This window comes from Arthrobotrys flagrans (genome assembly GCF_004000055.1).
Source record: "Arthrobotrys flagrans strain CBS H-5679 chromosome Unknown unitig_0, whole genome shotgun sequence".
NCBI lineage: Eukaryota > Fungi > Ascomycota > Orbiliomycetes > Orbiliales > Orbiliaceae > Arthrobotrys > Arthrobotrys flagrans.
This window is the reverse complement of record NW_027137550.1, coordinates 7,653,231-7,671,749: the sequence shown is the minus strand read 5'-3', so window position 1 is coordinate 7,671,749 and position 18,519 is coordinate 7,653,231. Positions and strand designations below refer to the sequence as shown.

Sequence of the window (18,519 nt, the reverse complement as noted above, 5' to 3'; positions counted from 1 at the left end):
CGCTAATTTCCGTTCAACCTCTCAACCCAATTCGGGGTTGAGCCTAACGGCAATATGGAAACCCCAGCTCCAGCACCAGTTGCTGTTCCTCCTCCAGAAACTCCAGCTACTCCTCCCGATACTCCCTCAAGAGCACAAGAAGTCAAAATGTCGGGAGAAGTTATCCAGGAAGCTATCAAGAACGAGGCCATCGATGGTGGGGTTCCAGCGTTTAAATTCGATCCCAATGCAACGCCGGCCGAAAAGGCAGCTGAGGTTCGCAAGGTAGGCTAACCACCTCGAAGTCAAAAAAAAAAAAAAAAGGACGTGACTAACAGGTCGTTCTACAGGCAATCCCAGAGGGTCTCAAGCTTCAACCGAGTACAAATGCTGCTGTTGCCATCGATCCCGTACGTATCCCGTTCATCAGAAACTCTCTGCCGCATCGTGCCTTCCAAACAGACGTCATAACTCACAAGAACCTAGGACGTGTCAACACCTAAATCTGACAAACCAGCGGCCAGCCCACAAACACAAGAAAAGGGCGAGAAGCCAGCAGACGGCTATGTAAATGGACATCCAAAAGCCGGTGACGGCGAGTGGAGTCGAACAGGATGGGCTCCGAGGTTTGGAGCGGTAGTCAATGAGGCCGCAACTTTCGGCGCCCCTCCCGAGGAGCTCGACGTCGACAAAACAACTTGGCTCGAAAAGAGACTCGAGGATAAGTTTTTTGGAGGTAGGCAACTGCATATGTGGCTAATGGATATGGCAGAAGGTACTAATCATTTTGTTCATGTTATTTTAGATTGGTATCACAATGCCGGTATCATTATCGGCGCCTGTGTTATGAGCTGGATCGTCGCTTTATTCGGTGGCGGTATTGCCTGGGTTATCATCGTCTGTGCAATCTGCATGACATACTATAGAACCTCTATCAAACGCCTTCGTCGAAATATTCGTGATGATCTTATTCGAGAAACTGCACTTCAAAGGCTCTCTACCGATGCGGAGAGCCTCGAATGGATCAACAACTTCATCCTCAAATTCTGGCCAATTTACCAACCCGTCCTAGCTGCTACCGTTGTCAACACTGTCGACCAAATCCTCTCTACCGCTACTCCAGCATTCTTAGACAGCCTTCGGTTGGAAACATTCACCATGGGAACAAAACCCCCAAGACTTGAGCATGTTCGATCGTATCCTAAGACCGAAGATGACATCGTCGAGATGGACTGGAAGTTCAGCTTCAACCCGAATGATACCTCCGATATGACCTCGATGCAACTTAAGAGCAGAATCAACCCCAAGATTGTTCTCGAAATACGTGTCGGAAAGGGTATTGCCAGCAAGGGTCTCCCTGTTATCGTCGAAGACTTCGCCTGCTCTGGAGAAATGAAAGTCAAGATTAAGCTTCAAATCAACTTTCCACACGTCGAGAAGGTCGATGTCTGCTTTTTGCAACCCCCAAGACTCGATTTTGTTTGCAAGCCCCTTGGTGGAGATCTCCTCGGTTTGGATATTGGTCTCATGCCCGGTTTGAAGACTTTCATTTTGGATATGGTCCACGCCAATCTCAAGCCCATGTTCTACGCTCCACACGTCTTCACCCTCAATATCGCCCAGATGCTCGCAGGAGCTGCCGTCGATACAGCTATTGGTATCCTCGCCGTTACAATCCATAACGCTCAAGGTTTGAAGAACCCAGATAAGTTTTCAGGTACCCCAGACCCATATGTCGCTCTTTGCTTCAATGGCAGAGACGTTCTCGCAAAGACACATACCAAGAGAGAAAACGCAAACCCAAGGTGGAATGAAACCATTTACCTTATCATTACCTCGTTTAACGACGCTCTCTGGCTACAAGTTTTCGACTATAATGATATTCGTAAGGACAAAGAACTCGGTGTTGCTTCATTCCCACTCAAGAGCCTTGAAAATGGTCAACCAGAGCAGGAAAATGTCCAACTCCCGGTCATTGCCAATGGAAAGAACAGGGGCCTCATCACCTGCGACTTCCGCTTCTTCCCGGTTCTTGAAGGCGCAAAGAATGCTGATGGCACTACTGAGCTCGTACCCGAAATGAATACCGGTGTCTTGAGATACACTATCCATAGAGCCAAGGAGTTAGACCATACCAAGAGCATGATCGGTCAGCTTTCTCCGTACGCTACTTTCGTTATCAATGGCAAGAAGATCAAGCAAACAAAGGTCGTTAAACGAAGCAACGACCCTATCTGGGAAGAACACACCGAGATCATTGTTAAAGATAGGACACACTGCAAGGTCGGCCTGATGATCAAGGATTCCCGAGACTTAGCAGAAGATCCAACCATCGGATTCTATCAACTCAAATTGAATGACATGCTCGACGCAACCGCCAAGGGACAGGATTGGTTCCCACTTTCCGGTGTCAAAACCGGTAAGGTCCAGATCAGAGCACAATGGAGACCTGTCGCACTGAAGGGAGACCTCGGTGCTGACGGTGGCTACATTAAACCAATTGGTGTTCTACGTATCCACTTGGTTCGTGCGAAGGATCTTCGTAATGTTGAGAAGCTCGGAAAATCAGACCCATACGTTCGAATTCTCTTATCTGGTATTGAAAAGGCTAAGTCTGTCACATTCGAGGAAGATCTCAACCCGCAGTGGGATGAAATCCTCTATGTTCCTGTCCATAGTAATCGCGAAAAGGTTACACTTGAGGTTTTGGATTACGAGAAACTCGGAAAGGATAGACCGCTCGGCCAGTACGACTTCGATGTCGGCCCATACATCAAGGAAAGCGAGGAAGTCGAGGGCGAGTTTTTGCCACACACAGAAAGAAAAGAACAGGCCGTTCCTCTCATTTTGGATAGAACAAGACAGCAGAAGGGAACTCTGTTCTTCAATGTATCCTTCTACCCAACGATGCATGTCGCCGAGCCTGAACCGGAAAAGAAGGAAGAAGCTCTAGCTGAAGAAACCGATCCAGACCTCGAGGTCAAGGCCGCAACTCCCACATCCCCAACAGTTGCTGGATCCGAAGTCGATATGTTGGATGCCGCTGAAAAGGAAGTCGAGGGCGCGGCGCCTAAGAAGAAGAAGGCAGAGGTTATCAAGCTGACACCTGAGGAGCTCCTTTCTAAAAGTAGGTCAATCTTAGATATATATTTCTTACATATACTAATCGTCACTAGACTCTGGCCTACTCGTTTTCAGGATTCACGATGTGGATCTTACAGAGCGCGACTGCTACCTTCAAGTCAGGATGGACGATTTCCTCTTCCCAGCTTTTGTATCTTCAAAGATTCGGATGAAGAGGGGTAAGGTAGACGAGATTGGTGATGCTTTTGTCCGAGAGCTGGAGTTCTCCAAGGTTACTCTCAGACTTGTAGAGCATCACAAAGACAAAGGCGACGGCAAGGAGGACATTATCGCAGAGCTTAAGGGGGATACTTTCAGAATCCTCAAACAGTGTCTTTATAAACCCACTACTTTGTCGCTAAAGGGCAAGGATGGAGTAAGCAAGGTCAACGTTACTCTCAATTACATCCCCGTCCTCATAGAGCTCGACGAGAGAGAGAGTATTACGAATATGGGATCTCTCCGTGTTGATGTTTTGGATGGATCTGATCTTCCAGCAGCCGACAGCAATGGAAAGAGCGATCCATATGTCATCTTTGAGCTCAATGGAGACAAGGTGTTCAAAACGGAGATCCAGAAGAAAACACTCCACCCTGCGTGGAACGAGTTCTTCACGGTCCAGATTCCATCCAAGGTTGCCGCCGAGTTCAAATGCAAGGTTTACGATTGGGATCTTGCTGGCGAGGTATGTTTACATCAATGGGCAGTTATGCGTGGGATCTTGAGCTAACATTGTGTAGGATGACTTCCTTGGAGCTGCTAATATCGACTTGACAAAAGTTCAACCCTTCACCAAGAGCATTGCTACCGTTCCTTTAGACGGCAAGTCTGGATCGATCCGACTTGGCTTTGTTTTTACACCTGACTACGTTGTTCGTCAACGACATACTACTGCAACATTTAGTGGCACTTTTGCGGTTCCCGGCAAGATCGTTACGAACGTCGCCGGGGCACCGATCAAGGGTATCACAAAAGTTGGCGGTGGTGTCATCAAGGGCGCCTCTTTCGTTGGCAAGAATGTCTTCGGTCGTGGCAAGAAGGACAAAGAGGAAAAGGAAGAAGATTCTAGCAGCATTTCTCACAGCATTTCTGTTAACGAGCCATCTGTAGACGACGGCCGTAGCAGCGGTAGCGCCTCACCTCCTAGGATGAAGACTCCGAACAGAGACTCTGTGAACCTCAACCCATATGGTAGCCACAGAAGTCAGAAGAGCATCAGCGGTGCAAGTATTCTTCCTGATTCCGGCCTCGCACATATCACTCTTGTCAGAGCCACTGGATACAAAGACGGCCAGAAATTGCGAGTTCATGTCATCCCACAAGGTAAGGATAAGTATATCCTCAAGAGCTCGACCGAAAAGTTCCACGGTAATTCTATCGAATGGCATAACGATGAAAAGGTGCAGTATAACTGCACTCCGGACACAGGCTTCAAAATCGAAGTCTGGTACGACTCTCGAATTCCCGGAAAGGATGAGAAGCTCGGTGAAGGTTTGTTGATTCTCAGTGAGAGCTCAACACCCACAGAGGCCGTCATTCCGGTTGGCGCTGGAAATATTACGTTCAAGACGAGCTTCAAATCGTCGGAAGAGGATAGGCCAGGTTCGAGGCATTCGTCGCATCGCAAAAGTTTCTTTGGCCGGGGCAGAAACAACAGTCCGCCATAGATTAGAGGGCCATTGAGGAACGTTAGCTTCAATAGCCTTCTTCCGCGGTCGTCGATCGAGGTCAATGAGGGGAAGAGGGAGGCGAATGAGGGGAAGAGGAGGGTCAGCAACAAGTCGGTTGATTAACTGATTCGTTTTTTGAAAGTCGAAAGAGAAAATCTAGGGGTTCGCTGGGGTTTGGATTTGGATACTACATTTTTTTTATTTTATTTTATTTTTTATTTTTTAGGGTTTTCCCCCCCGACTATACTAACTATCCTTATTACTGTTTTCTTGATTACCTTTGGAATACCCGGTTGCAATTCTCGTTCCCCTCTTTACACAGTACATACTTCTTTTCTTCTTTTCTTTTTTGCAAGGGCTAGCTCAAAACTGTTGAGCATCGTTTGCTCTTGCCTTGCGTCCTCGCTTGCATGCAGTCTCGAAGCATTTGTGTCTTGGAATGAATTCGTGGCCCGTCTTTTCCGTACTCCCGTTCTATCTCATCAACTTCTTCCATAGTGCAAACTAATTAGAATGGTATCATTCACTCTCCCTCCATAATTTTGGTCACTCTACATAGTGCAATTGCAATTGCTCCACACTGGTGCGTCGTCACATTCAAGCCTTGTCGGGCGTTAAGTGGGTCCGGCCCCAGCTCAAGATTCGAGGCCTCCTCGAAAACGATTAGTAATTATGGTCGTACAAAAAAAAATTTAGCTTGTGATTCCAGCTGCAGGAATCTTGACAAGAAGGGACTATACTAGATCCGGTGCATTAAAAAACGAGGTGTCGTTTTGATATCATGATCTAGCCATTGGTCTAGCCCCGATTTCAGGCATAGAACGATTTCATTGATTCGGGGTTCATATCCGTTGCTCGAATCCTTAGCTAGCTTCTTAGGGCCTGAGAGCACTGGGCCCCTTGGCTTTGTTTCTAGATTCTTTGTAATATGCCTCGCGATCGAGCCGAAGGTAGGTATCACAAACTTTCAGGGCAGACGAGATGCAAAATGCACCTGATGTGATACACCTAGGCATCGCATTAAACATTTGCAATATTTGTGAGAATATGCAAATCATGCCTGTGTGGGTCGTCGAGACGAGGGAAGTATGTGTCCCGTCCTTCGAGTCTAAACCTTCAGTTTCAACTTTTGTTTTTTGAAGAATTCCTCGGGACGCTTTATCCGTTATGGAGACTATTCCTTAAGGGTCTGGAATACGTCTTCATCGGGATGAAGAGGAGGAAGAGGTCCATGCGTAGTTACATCCGTTAAGCCCACACGGACCTAGGGGGGTTTTAATTATCAACCACGCCGGCAACGCAGTCCTGCAAAAGACCATCATTGCGTCGATTATGAGGCTGTCCCAGCTCAACTTTTGCATATTTTCAATGTACATAATTACCTAACCCCCCTTGTCGTATCGCTTTTTGGTTATTTAATTCATAAAAAAAAAAGTATTTATGACGGGCCGGGGGCACCCATGTTTGCAGAATTCCAAAGCCTCGTGCACGGGAATTAGGTGGGTCTCAAGGCGTACATTACATGTATGTACGTGCATATGAACAAGGTAATGACAGCTTATTGTTTCAATTGTTTCGTTTCTTAGAAGCTTCTTAACCTAGAATAGATGTATTCTGCGAAGTACATAAACAGCGGGGCAGCATGCAGCACCAATCCGTTACCCGAAGATCATACCATATCATCCTTATCACAATTTTGTTGGTCGATATAATGCACTTCAATATTCATACATTGGCTATCGTACGATGCGATATCTATCCCGCCCCCTACCCGTTGATCCGTGATGTATGTACTTTCATGTATGTATGCATTGCGTGTATGTATGTCGGTTTGAATTTCCCTTTATAATTTTATGTTCCTGTCCTTTTTTCCTCTAGCTTCTCCTCAAATTCAACATTCCTTCAAACTTATCCCGCCTGGAATACGACGATCGGCTTAAAAAATTTTCGTTTTCAAAACGGCTCGGCTTCAATAGTCTCAGACTGCAGACGTGTGGAAATCGTAAAAATGTGATATATCTGACGGCACTGCAGATCCTCTCCTGCCAAGGTTTATTAGATTTTTTTCTTCTTCTTAAAATTTGAGGTATAACGGGCCGAGGGGGATGTTTTGAGAAGTTCATCTTCCCAGGAAGATGCACGCATCCGGGGCGATAGTGCAGATGGGTTAGACGCCGTGCAGGATCCTACGATAAGGCATATAAGAAAGACGAGATACCGATTTTCCGCCGTTAACGCCTTGGACTTTGGGGACCGGGATAGGGGTGGTTTGGATCGATTAGATTGGGTTATTATGCCGCTGGAACGATGACTATTAAGCCCCAGGAGCGCCGAGGAATGTGAAGGGTGGATATCCGGATATGAGGTTTGAGGGTTGGTACTATGTTGATGGTCTTGGGAATGGTTTAATATCGACATTTCGCGAATATACGCTCAATTCGTCCCCTGTGGAATCTTAGATGCCCCTTGGATTAAGTTTTGGGCTAGAGGGGCTGGTAGGCTATCACATATAAGAGATATGTAACTTCGACTATGAAATCGACATTTGGTTAAACCGTTTTGCCGTGCATAAGATTAATCCGAAGGAAACTCTTAGATCATTCATTCAATCAATTGAAGTAGCAATGAAGGTGTCTGTCTTATAGCTACTTTAGTACCTAGGTATACCTAGTTTCGAGTGATTGGATTGCTTTTGCAAATTTCACTGCTAGTAACTTGTAGTCATCGTGGAAGTTTTCGAAGGATAAAAGCAGTTAACTGGTGGGGCTGATTTTTAGATCGTGATAGGTTGCCATAGTTTTCGATTGTCTGGTTGATTATAGGTAACCATCGATATTATATCGGAGGCCGGTACATTAGAGATGTCGAAGTAGTGAATTTATAACCCGAGTTATAACATTAGAGTGTGTTGTTACTGATGTCAACTACCTTCCAGCGATATCCTTCGTTCTATTGCATTATTGTCCAATTAAAACCAAAGTCGACGGCCAAGTCATCCCATCCTCAACCTTAATGACAGAAATTATCAGGGGAAAGAAAGGGGTCCAATTAAATAACGAAACCGACCACCAAGACTTGGAACTTTTTAGCGAACCAACCAAACTCCTCACCACCAGACCGGCCCCTCGTTTCGATTCGAGCCGTGCGGGAATGCATGAACGCCCCTTAATCTTCCCGTGCCGGACCGTATCCGAGATCGATATTTAGACATCTATACCCGACCTTTCAGCGATGTATACGAATAACGGAATTCGAACACAACATGGTGTTTTTTGTCTTTTTTTTATCGTTATTTCGGCCTCACTTGGTATTAGTATGCACAAAATTGAGGAGAAAATCATTGGGTGTTAATATTCTTTTGGTCGTAAGCCATGTGCGTAAGTCACAGACGGTCACGGTATTTATGATATTGTCTTGAAAGAGGAAGAAAGAAAAGATATCTCACAATGCGAACTGTTTTACGGACCATTGTCTGGTTCCCCTCCTCGAGTAAACCACGAGCTGCTTACAAAACCACCTTCACACTGTATGACGTGAAAATTAGCTGTTCAGAGCTCAACTAAAGCGTCTAACCTCACTTCTATTATTGTATTAAAACTGAGCTGGCTTCCCTGCAAAAGAATGTAAGGTTCGTATCGAGTGTCCTCTTCGGTGGTATACACTAGAATACTCCCGCACCGATACCCCTTGCGTCTGCCTTTTACGAAGCCAACGGTGGCAACTGGAATATATGCGCTCACAAAAACCGCAGCATATGGATGGATGTGATCTCAACGACCCCGAAAGCACTACAAAAAAAACCCCCCAACTCGGAAATCTTTTTTTTATTTTTTATTATTATTATTATTAGCTTGTGTACACGTACTTTATCTATTAACCGTCACCGAAAACCGTGAATTATGGAAGAACTTTAACAAAACTCCCAACATGGTGTGTCCGAGACATGAAGCTGATCCAGTTGGTGCTGACGCATATGACGAGATTTAGTAATGAGATAACTTTTAGCTACAGCCCCAATCCCTTAAAGACCCTTCTAGCCCTAAATCCATCTGAATGACATTCATGACATCGGCGTAGTCCCTGCAGAGCTGTTCCGAATGTTTATATTTGATCCGGCGGACACTATTTCGTCAGAGGGGTATATGGCCGTGCGCTGACAGCCGAATCTGAACCCTCTGCATGCGGGCTCAAAGATCTGCGACCGGTGCATAATAAATTCAAGATATATTTTTTAATATTATGATATATCCTCAAAGCCTGGCAATATATTTAGGAGAAATGAGTATTACGATCATATATTAGTATCTATAGCTTGTTCGTAGACATGTTTGGTACCTCCAACTCGATTTAAGCTCTGAACGTTTTCGCTTAGCTGCAAAGTATCATGGAAACCCCATCCCGTTCCGCTGACTTAATACGCATAATAGTTACCACGAGACCCACCCGAACTGCCATCGCACGGCAGAAAAAAATTTAAAAAGTGTGCAGCCGGTTTATCATATTCACCTGGGAGCTCTGCGGCCCCCATGTTTAATCCGAGGGTTGCACCATCAATTCATCCCTAGTTTTGCAGTCTCAGAACCTCCTTGAACCAGGTCCTTACCACGACTAATAAATTAATAACTACTACTCTATAGCCAACTATAGTATTGGGACCGATAGAAGTCTTTCTATGTACTCAATACAATGTGATAAGAACATGCATATCCTAATACCCAAGTTGCACTCGACTTTCTGCCCAGCACGATGTCAACCGGCACCATTGACCAATCAAGCTGCATGTCAGATCTTGGCCTCCAGCCCTAGCAGCCCCGCCGCCCAACTTTTGGGTGCATGGTCTGGTGCACACGGAAAAGGCTATTACTAACTCCCTTCCTGTCGCTTGCACAAGTTCGCAAGGCTGGTTTTAAATGCCTAATCTGCGGAGTTCGGCCGTGAAAAGTCATAATAAGGTTCCTGTTGCTACTCGTCCAAAGTTCAGGATTTTGAAGACCACGACGGTCTAGTGCGCTACAACCCTCCGTTACATGGCGAAAATAGGAAGAAGAAAAATGGTACATTCTTTTCAAGATCTTCTTTCCCTGAACCACATGACATGATGCTACAAGTTTTTCTTTCCTACCGGCTAGTTTAAATACTTTGAACTCGCCGCTTCTTTCGCCACTGGACAATTTTTCGCTTCAGCACATCTGCATCCAACATCAAACATTCAAGTTTAGCTGCGTAATTTTATAACTTTTTTCTTAAGTGCGACTTGTCCTCTTTCTATTCAATTTCATGAATCGGGAATTGTAGACAAGGAGATATTTTAGACATCTACAGATTTTTTTAGACCCATAGATTTGAGGCTTTTCTTATCCGAGGTTCCCGTTAATTCCTTCGGCTGACCAAGAAACCGCCGGCTCTGTTGCATTTCCCTAACGACAACGCTTTTTTTAAAATAAAATCCAACCGACTCGGCTTTCATGAGTTTATGATAATCACTTTCTGTTAACGAATAGAAAGAAGTAGAAGGGAGGAGACGAGAAGAATATACGGTGCCGAAGATGCCGTCAGATGAATCTACTCCTCTAGTAGTCCGCGAGAATGAGAGGCCGAAACCGAAACTACCTTTTAAACAGCTGGCGGTTCTGGGTGAGCAGCTCTTCCGATATGATAACTTAATGTTTTGGACATCGGACTGTCCTTTGCTAACATTGGACTTTCGAATATAGTGGTATGCCGTCTATCGGAACCGATATGCTTAACGAGTATCCTGTCATATCTCCCGCAAATGATCCGTAGCTTCGGTGTTCCAGAGACAGATGTCGGATTTTGGGTCGGTAAGTAGCCGGTCCCACTGGCTGTTCATCATTGACAGGGATACACTCTAATACCAAAAAAAAAAATAAAAAATAAAAATAAAAATAGGCCTCACCGCTTCCTCTTTCTCGATAGCGCAATGTATGACGGGTATCGCCTGGGGCCGCCTCAGCGACCGTGTGGGTCGAAAACCCGCTATTTTATGTGGTATATTAGGCATGCTCTCATCAGTTCTTGTATTCGGATTTTCGAATAGCATTGCTATGGCCATGATATCAAGATCTTGCATTGGATTTCTGAATGGAAACGTTGGTATTTTGCGAACCGTGGTTGCAGAATTAGTCCCCGAGCGAGAACTTCAGCCTCAGGCTTTCAGTTTACTCCCCTTGACATGGAGTATAGGAAGTATAGCTGGCCCAATTATTGGTGGGTTCCTCAGTGAACCTGCCAAAAACTATCCGGCGATTTTCCCGCAGGGTGGTTTCTTCGACCGGCATCCGTTTGCTTTGCCAAATATGTTTACGGCTGCAATACTTTTTATGGCTCTTGTCTTTGGTACTCTCTTCCTCGAGGAAACCCTCGTCGGGCACCGCCACCGCTATGACCCCGGCCGCGAGGTCGGCAAGAAAATCGAGGCATTCTTATCCTCTACTCTCGACCGGTTTGCTTCTGCAGAGACAACGTACAAACACTCGCCTATACCTGCAGACGAAGAAACTGCGGCATTAGCCTCCCACCCTAACAACTATTCCTCCACAATTAAATCCCCTTCCCGTGCAGCACACCACACCCACCATCCCCACGCCCCGCTCCCATGGTCCCAAGTCCTAACCCGCCAATCAATCTACAACATTCTCCTCTATTTCTTAATCGCTATCCATGTCGTCTCCTATGACTCCATTCTTCCCGTTTTCTTCTCAACTCACCCACCAACCGCCAAAGATCCTATCCGCCTCCCCTTCCACATACCAGGAGGCTTCGGTCTATCAACCGCCCAAATCGGATTAATCTACTCCGTCAACGCCATAATCACCATGTTACTACAATTCCTACTATACCCACCCATAGCCCGACACTACGGTAGTGTAAAACTCCTAGCCACATCAGCAGCAGTCTATCCGTTTATATACTTCGTAACGCCGTATACTTTACCCATCACCTCGAAACACTGGTTGTATGCTTCATGGACGGTTATTATACTGTTAAAATCTATTACAGGGGTTTTTGTGTTTACAAGTTCAACTATTTTGATTACGAATACTGCGAGTTCGATAAGGGTTCTTGGAACGCTTAATGGGTTTGCTACTAGTACTGCGGCTATGGGGAGGGCGGTGGGGCCTAGTGCTTTTGGGTGGATGTTTAGTGCCGGGCAGAAGGGCGGTGGGTGGACTACTATTCCCTGGGTGGGGTTGACGATTGTGGCAGCGACGATGTGGGTATGGATTCCGAAGTTGGTGGAGGGGGATGGTGTTGGTGGGGAGAGTAGTAGCAGTGGTAGTAGTGATAGTAGTGATGAGGAGGAGGAAGAAAATGGGGTAGGGGTGATTGATGGGGAGAGGGAGGATGAAAGGTTGAGAGAGGAGTTGGAGGAAGAGTGTAAGAAGGTTAAGGGAAGAAGAAGGCGGTTGAGTATGGGGAGTGTGGGAGAGCAGTGATAGATATCGACTTTGAGGTTTTGAGTCGATTGTCTTTTTTTTTTTAGAGAAGATTGGTTATGAGGTAAGATACAGATTGAGATCGCCCCTTTTTATGCGCATAACTCTGTAGTATTATGGCATTTACGGATGTAGACTGTTCGTGGTTTAAAATTATGAAGAATGTGTATTATTGATGAGTACCTAAGTATCAAAGTACAGTACCTAGTTGTAGTAGTAATGTGGTAGTAAAGCACAAGTAGTCTCCATATAGAAGCCTGCGTCTGCGTGAGAGTGTGGAGTCCTGGAGCTGAATATCGTACAAAGGAAAAAGCAATACCGTCCGTGCTGTCAGAAACTAGTGTCGTTCGTTAAACGCCGTCCTGCAGGAAAAGACAATCAAATATGAAAACCGCATCCCAGAAAAAGAAAAAAGAACGAAAAGAGACCCATAGTTGTAACCCATTAATTAAACCGTCGCTGAAAATGCCCAGAAGGAAAGAAGAAGGAAAGCTTCAAAGAAAGAAAGAAAATAACAAGAGCACACAGGCAAATAAATGCAGAAAATAAGCACCTAATCATCCAAAAACCCTCTTCCACAACCCAGCCAACAAACCCTCTCTCTTGACTGGCTCTGGTAGAACGGTATAATGAACTTTGATGATTAGAGTAGAACTCATAGCTCCCCTCTCCCATTCCTCTCGACTAGTCATCCTATGCTTCCTCCTCCTTTCACCATTCTCGTCGGTTTCATAGTACTCCTCATCTTCGTCATCTTCATCATAGAATTCCTTCTTCATAGTAAAAAGCGTGGCTTCTAGACGATGTTTCCTTCTGAAGTTTGCCATGAAATCTCCAGTTTCTTCGCCCGGTGGGATATACTTTGGTGGAGGAGGTTGGACGAAAGTGATATGACCCCAACTTGTCTCGAGACAGTCCAGTAAAGCCTTCAAATAACTATCCACCGTAATCCCCGATTCATTGGCGATTGTGAAGCCCTTGTCCAATGTACTCTGAAGACTGGAACGACGACCCGAGGTTGCTGTTATGACCCGGATGCTCGACTCAATCTTTTTGAGAGGTGGACGGGTAATATAGAAACTTCCCAGATCATCAGCATTTTTGGCGAGAAAGTCTGCTAGTGACTTTCTAATAAATTGCTTTTGAAGGATACGAAGTGGTGGAGATGTCGGGTTTGGTTCTGTGGTCCATTCGTCGATGTTGATTAGTGTACGTTCGAAGAATGGACGGAATGGCTCGAAGTAGGTGATTTCGTTGGTGTATGGTGCATCTGCTGCAGGGATTTGAGAGGCGAGATGCTTGCGGGCTGAGGTTGGAGGGGTAGGACTGCGCCAAGTGGCCCAGAGGATCTCGGGGTCAGTGTCTATGACCCGTTTGAAGTGATGGGAGACTCGACGGGCTCGGAGAATATCTTCAAATGGGAGGTGAAGTAGGATTGGAGCGAGTAGTTCTGGGAGGCTAAGAACTGTGGAAGTAGCAGAGGCCATATTGATACCAATTGTGTTGGCGCAGTTGGAGGAGCAGGGATGTTGTCTATATCTCAAGACAGTCGATATCAATTGATGCTGAAGGCTTCAAATTGAAGGGAAATTTGCAGGAAGCTGTGAGTAAGATGGAGAATCTGGCAAGGAAGGTTGTTTAAGTAGTTCAACTCGAATAAATAAAATTATAAGACGGATTTTCGTGTATAAAATTTTTAATATGCAATCGCGGACGGACGTCGACGGCTATGGCTGGCCAGGCGCTTTACGTGGGTATCGCGCTGGTTAATATCAACCCAGCATAAGACCACAACGATAATGAGATATCGAATTTGGTTAGTCCTTAAGTAAGTTCTCGAGTATTTGGTGCTTGCGATATATAAGCTAGACATATGGTAGAAGAAAGGGAGTCCGAGAGGGGAGGCTCTATATATGCTCCCCGTCCGGACTAACCGGCTCATCCCCTCCTCTCCCCTCTCGAGCTCGCCAATTTTTGAGAATCCTATGATATATTATGGTGTAGTGGTTGTTAGGTCACGTATCAAAATTGCTGGTTGAATTCCAGGGCCTTGTCCATTTTGCCAATAGTTTAAAGCTGCACCCCCAAACATTAAACCATGCTTGAACTACCAATTGGCAAATGCAGCTCCGTAATGATGATGCGGGGAAACCTGCGTGCACGCTGAAAATAGGCGTCTACATATATGTGTTCATCCTACCTTTTTTTCCTCTTCTCCACTCAACTTTTCCTTGATTTCGGTTAGCTAATTTAGCCAAACAAGCAATAAGCATGGCGAATTGGCTGGGCGTGGAGGAGGGCCAACGATTAAGCTTAACCGTAGCGACGGCATTTGCGAGTTTGCCAGAAAGCAGGCCTTGAAATTTGATATCAAGTCCCCTGAACGCACACCAAGTTGAAAGGTGTACTGGTCAGGGTTTAAGATGAGGGAGGCTTGCGATTGATACGATATGCTTGGGAAGAATGCATGGGGGTGTATATTCGCTTTCGGTCATGCTTGGGTTGATATATTATTGGATTGGACGAACGCGAATAAGAACTCGAGTTCTCTCAAGACGAGAGCTCTCATGGTTATTTCTCGGTCCGTCATCGGACGCCCGCTCGCCCTGGCTTTGGGCATCCCTCTCGTTCGGCCTGTTAGTTCGAAAGTTTCTTTTGCCCAGCCGGGGAATGTAGACCCGTGGCCGGCCTGCAAAGAAGAGAAGTTCGGACCGTGAGACGCTGAGAAAGACCAAGAGCTCGACCGAGATATCTTTTTGAATGTCGTGTTCATTTTAGACATGTATGTTCCGGACACCCGTCCTTGGCGGTCGCCGACTTTTTGGCGTAAATGAAGACACTTTGATACGGAGTAATTCGATTCTAAGCTAGCTAGGCTGAATCTCAGTTGCAAAATTAATCCGTTTGATTGCATTATGCATATCTCTCTCGAGGAGTCGCTCTTGGCTAGCAATTCATGATCATATGAATGTGGTGATGTGGAGGATTCTAACTGAATACTAACCGATCAGAAGCATGAAGCTGGCGATAAGGCGACGAATCTCAACCGCTGCCGAGATAGTGCAAGACTTCACAAGACCTCTGAAAAATAGAACTTTTAGGCTTCAATCTCCACTTTTTTCTCTATCATCATATTGAATCCAAAGACGCTTGTATCAATTCGATCAATTATATCCGTCGAGAAAATAAAAATGGACCTGACTTCCGCAAGTAGCCTGTCAGACCCTTGTTTCACTGTTGCCTCCTCCGCCTTGGCATGTATAGATATCAGGTTCCCAAAACCCGAATACTCGTATATCTTTTCAAAAAACTTCTTCTCGAAGCCCTAGCTTAGAAGCCAAACCAGAGCCAAATTTCGGATGGAACAATCTGTCGCATAAATTCTCCGATATCAAGGGCCCTAATTTCCAATATCTGAACCCAAAATCAGGCAATTCAACTCCAAGAATGGCCCAACCACAAAGCTTGTTTTCTCAAATGACCCAATTATCATGAATCTTCAAGTCCGTAACATATTCAAACTGCAGCTACATGTCTTAATACGTACTCTTCCTCCGCTAGAAAATGTGGCGATGATTCGTACGCTCTTCTCCAAGCTATTCCGTATTGATGCTCAAACATAGGGAATATCTGTTCCTTTGGGGAATACCATCCTTTGGGGAATTCCGTTCGTAGCTTGGTTGATACTTCCCAACTGCGTCGCCAAAAAATGCATATAAGGGAAGTCAGGCCTACTCCTTCCTCATTCCTTTCCTCTCTATAGCATCCAAAAACCTTAAGGATCACCCTTTCTTTTCATTCTCAAACCGCTGGTCGGGTCCATCATAGCTGTTGGTGTTTTTCCCTTAACGACAAAAAGACGATAACGGTAACTATATCTTTTTCCATCTTTCCCATTTCTTTTTTAGACGACATAGACTAGACCTTTAGTAATATTTTTTCAAACAAAAGACCTTATTATTCTTTCCTTTTAATTTTTAAAGATGAAGGTTACTACTCTTGTTATTGCGCCGCTATTCCTTGCGGTTGCGCAGGCGAGTTTGGTGGATGTAGTTGGTGGGCACGGTAAGAATATCTTGGAATAAACACGTATGCATATTTTATACAACGGCTAGAGATACTAATTTGATGTTGGATATATACAGAGAATTCTAGACTTGAACGTAGGCAAAGAGGTGGACCACCACCAAGAGGACCTCCGCCAAGAGATGGACCTCAAGGAGGGCCTCCACCACCCGGCCCAAGAGGACCAGGTGGCCCACCTCCAGGCCCAAGACGCCCTGCACTCAACATCTTTGACCATCAACCTGGTGGGCGTGATAGAGACGGTGAAGCGATGCGTCCACCACCACCTGAATTCGATCGTGGAAAGCCAGCTCCACCCCCAGGAGGCAAGCCACCCCCACCACGTGAATTAGAAAGCATGCCGCCTCCACCAAAAGACTTCGGAACCCAACGAGATGGCCCTAGTGATGGAGATAGAAGGCCGCTGCCACATCCGCCTATCAAGGGTGTTCCGCCACCACGAGAACTCCGAGAGCGTCAGGTGCCGCCAAATAGACGATCAAATGGTCCACCAATGCCAAATATCCCTCCTCCAAAGATCGGTGGCCGTCCTCCTCCACCACCTCAACATGCAGCCCTCAGACCGCCTCCATCAGGCCCAATGCCAAAGCTTCCCCCACCACCGAACAAGCCTCGTGGACTCGAAGCCCGTGATACACCGACTACTCTCCTCAGACAGGTTCGTTCCGCTCCTACTGAACTTCCTGATATCGAACTTTTGAGGAGGTCTATCGAGATAGAAGTTTATGGAGAGCTGTTGTAGACGAGTACAAGCAAGAGTTCATGCATAATATTACTAGCCTAGATTGTACTCTAACTTAGAGTTCCTATGTCGATGATGAGAATAAAATGAAAGATATATCGTTATCAAAACTTCGTACCTTCTATATCGTAAATTCGTATGGTACTACGTTTTTGTCTAGAGGGTATCATATCGATCACAACGCCTACATGGAATGTAAATGAAAAAAAAAAACCACTTTACACCAAGCTCCTCAATGCCATTGCACCCAAAACAGCAACTTCCAAATCACGCCATGCCTCCTCTTCCGACTTTTCTTCAATGTTTCTCCCTTTCTTCTTGTAAAGTTGGTCCACGTAACCCATGTCCTTCAGCTTGTAATATTTCTTAACTTTAATTAGATCTGTCAGTTTTCTAATATCCTTAGTGTCAAAATCTACTTCAGTTCCCTCGACTATCGAGGTCAGCCGCTCCAGGGTATTTGACTCAGAATACGAGGCTAGAGAAGTATCCAAGATCTTGATTGCCAGCACAGCAGCAGAACTAGGCGAGATGCCAAAGCGGCGGTATGAGTCCGTAATCTAATTAAACGAGAGGTGTACGTATCAGTATCAGACACGGGATAAGTCGGTCAGGTCAGATATAAAAAAATCTGGAACAGCCATGATATCATCTTATGCATACATTATGGGTGGGACTGAGGCTAAACACTGTCTCTGAGTGCACGTTTGGGGTTCTCAGGCCGACATCTGGGTCTAAGAGATCACGGATAGCGCGGAAGCAGGCCGAGATGGGCTGGAGATGGCTGACGAGGATGGACGGGTCAATGAAGGCATACTCGTATTCGGGGTTTTTGGCTAGCAGCTGCGAGTGTAAGTGGGCGGCATTGGTGACCGAAGTGAAGAGCGCAATGTGGAGTCGATAGTTGGACGGCAGGTGAGGAAGGGATAGTGTGGTCGGCATGGTGGTTGAGTGGTGTACCGGTGGGTGATGAGGGGAGCGTACTGCAATATCAGTTACCGGGTGTACTGTGGTCTGACTGCTGGTTGCAACGGACACGGAAGAGGATAGGCTCAGTTTGTGTTGAGGATCGACGACGAACGAGAGCGATCGGAGGTGACAGTGTCGCCCGGGGTACGTTGCACAAAGCGTGAAACACCGTCCGGGACGCTGACGTCGACACCACAAAGCACCGACATCATACAACGGCAACGCCAATTTAATGCAATCTGCAATTTGCATGCGACTCCACACGGAGGCACAGACGCGAAGACACAGGCAAACCTGGAACGGAATTCGACTAAGGTAAGCGGCGGTAAGCGCGCGTCTACATTCATCAGCTTTTTCAAACCCGACCTGCGATAGCACAGCATGTGCGCCTCGTATCGGGTTCCGGGGAAGCGGACCAGATCTCGTCTCCGGCCCCAGTCTGCTCCAGCCGGTCTGCTTTTCTGCAGAAAAGCGGATCTCCTTCGTTTGGGCT

The 18,519-nt window shown here is 46.0% G+C and overlaps 5 protein-coding genes across 5 annotated transcripts; 3 read left to right on the top strand and 2 right to left on the bottom strand.

Annotated features, from left to right (window-relative positions):
• Positions 1-54: 54 nt before the first annotated feature.
• Positions 55-4,769, top strand: DFL_005258 (uncharacterized protein; the record flags this gene model as incomplete). The annotated part of the gene is made up of 6 exons (XM_067634489.1): positions 55-264; positions 330-389; positions 466-715; positions 785-3,106; positions 3,156-3,787; positions 3,843-4,769. 6 exons carry the CDS (start codon positions 55-57, stop codon positions 4,767-4,769), a joined length of 4,401 nt encoding a protein of 1,466 aa, XP_067492553.1.
• Positions 4,770-10,318: 5,549 nt separating this feature from the next.
• On the top strand, positions 10,319-12,229 carry DFL_005257 (uncharacterized protein; the record flags this gene model as incomplete). Its single annotated transcript, XM_067634488.1, has 3 exons — positions 10,319-10,406; positions 10,487-10,594; positions 10,683-12,229. The coding sequence occupies 3 exons, from the start codon at positions 10,319-10,321 to the stop codon at positions 12,227-12,229; spliced, it is 1,743 nt and encodes a 580-aa protein (XP_067492552.1).
• Positions 12,230-12,786: 557 nt separating this feature from the next.
• On the bottom strand, positions 12,787-13,716 carry DFL_005256 (uncharacterized protein; the record flags this gene model as incomplete). Its single annotated transcript, XM_067634487.1, has 1 exon — positions 12,787-13,716. The coding sequence occupies one exon, from the start codon at positions 13,714-13,716 to the stop codon at positions 12,787-12,789; it is 930 nt and encodes a 309-aa protein (XP_067492551.1).
• Positions 13,717-16,212: 2,496 nt separating this feature from the next.
• DFL_005255 (uncharacterized protein) lies at positions 16,213-17,057 on the top strand (the record flags this gene model as incomplete). Its single annotated transcript, XM_067634486.1, has 2 exons — positions 16,213-16,294; positions 16,375-17,057. 2 exons carry the CDS (start codon positions 16,213-16,215, stop codon positions 17,055-17,057), a joined length of 765 nt encoding a protein of 254 aa, XP_067492550.1.
• A 218-nt stretch (positions 17,058-17,275) lies between these two features.
• Positions 17,276-17,999, bottom strand: DFL_005254 (uncharacterized protein; the record flags this gene model as incomplete). Its single annotated transcript, XM_067634485.1, has 2 exons — positions 17,276-17,617; positions 17,721-17,999. 2 exons carry the CDS (start codon positions 17,997-17,999, stop codon positions 17,276-17,278), a joined length of 621 nt encoding a protein of 206 aa, XP_067492549.1.
• Positions 18,000-18,519: the final 520 nt, after the last annotated feature.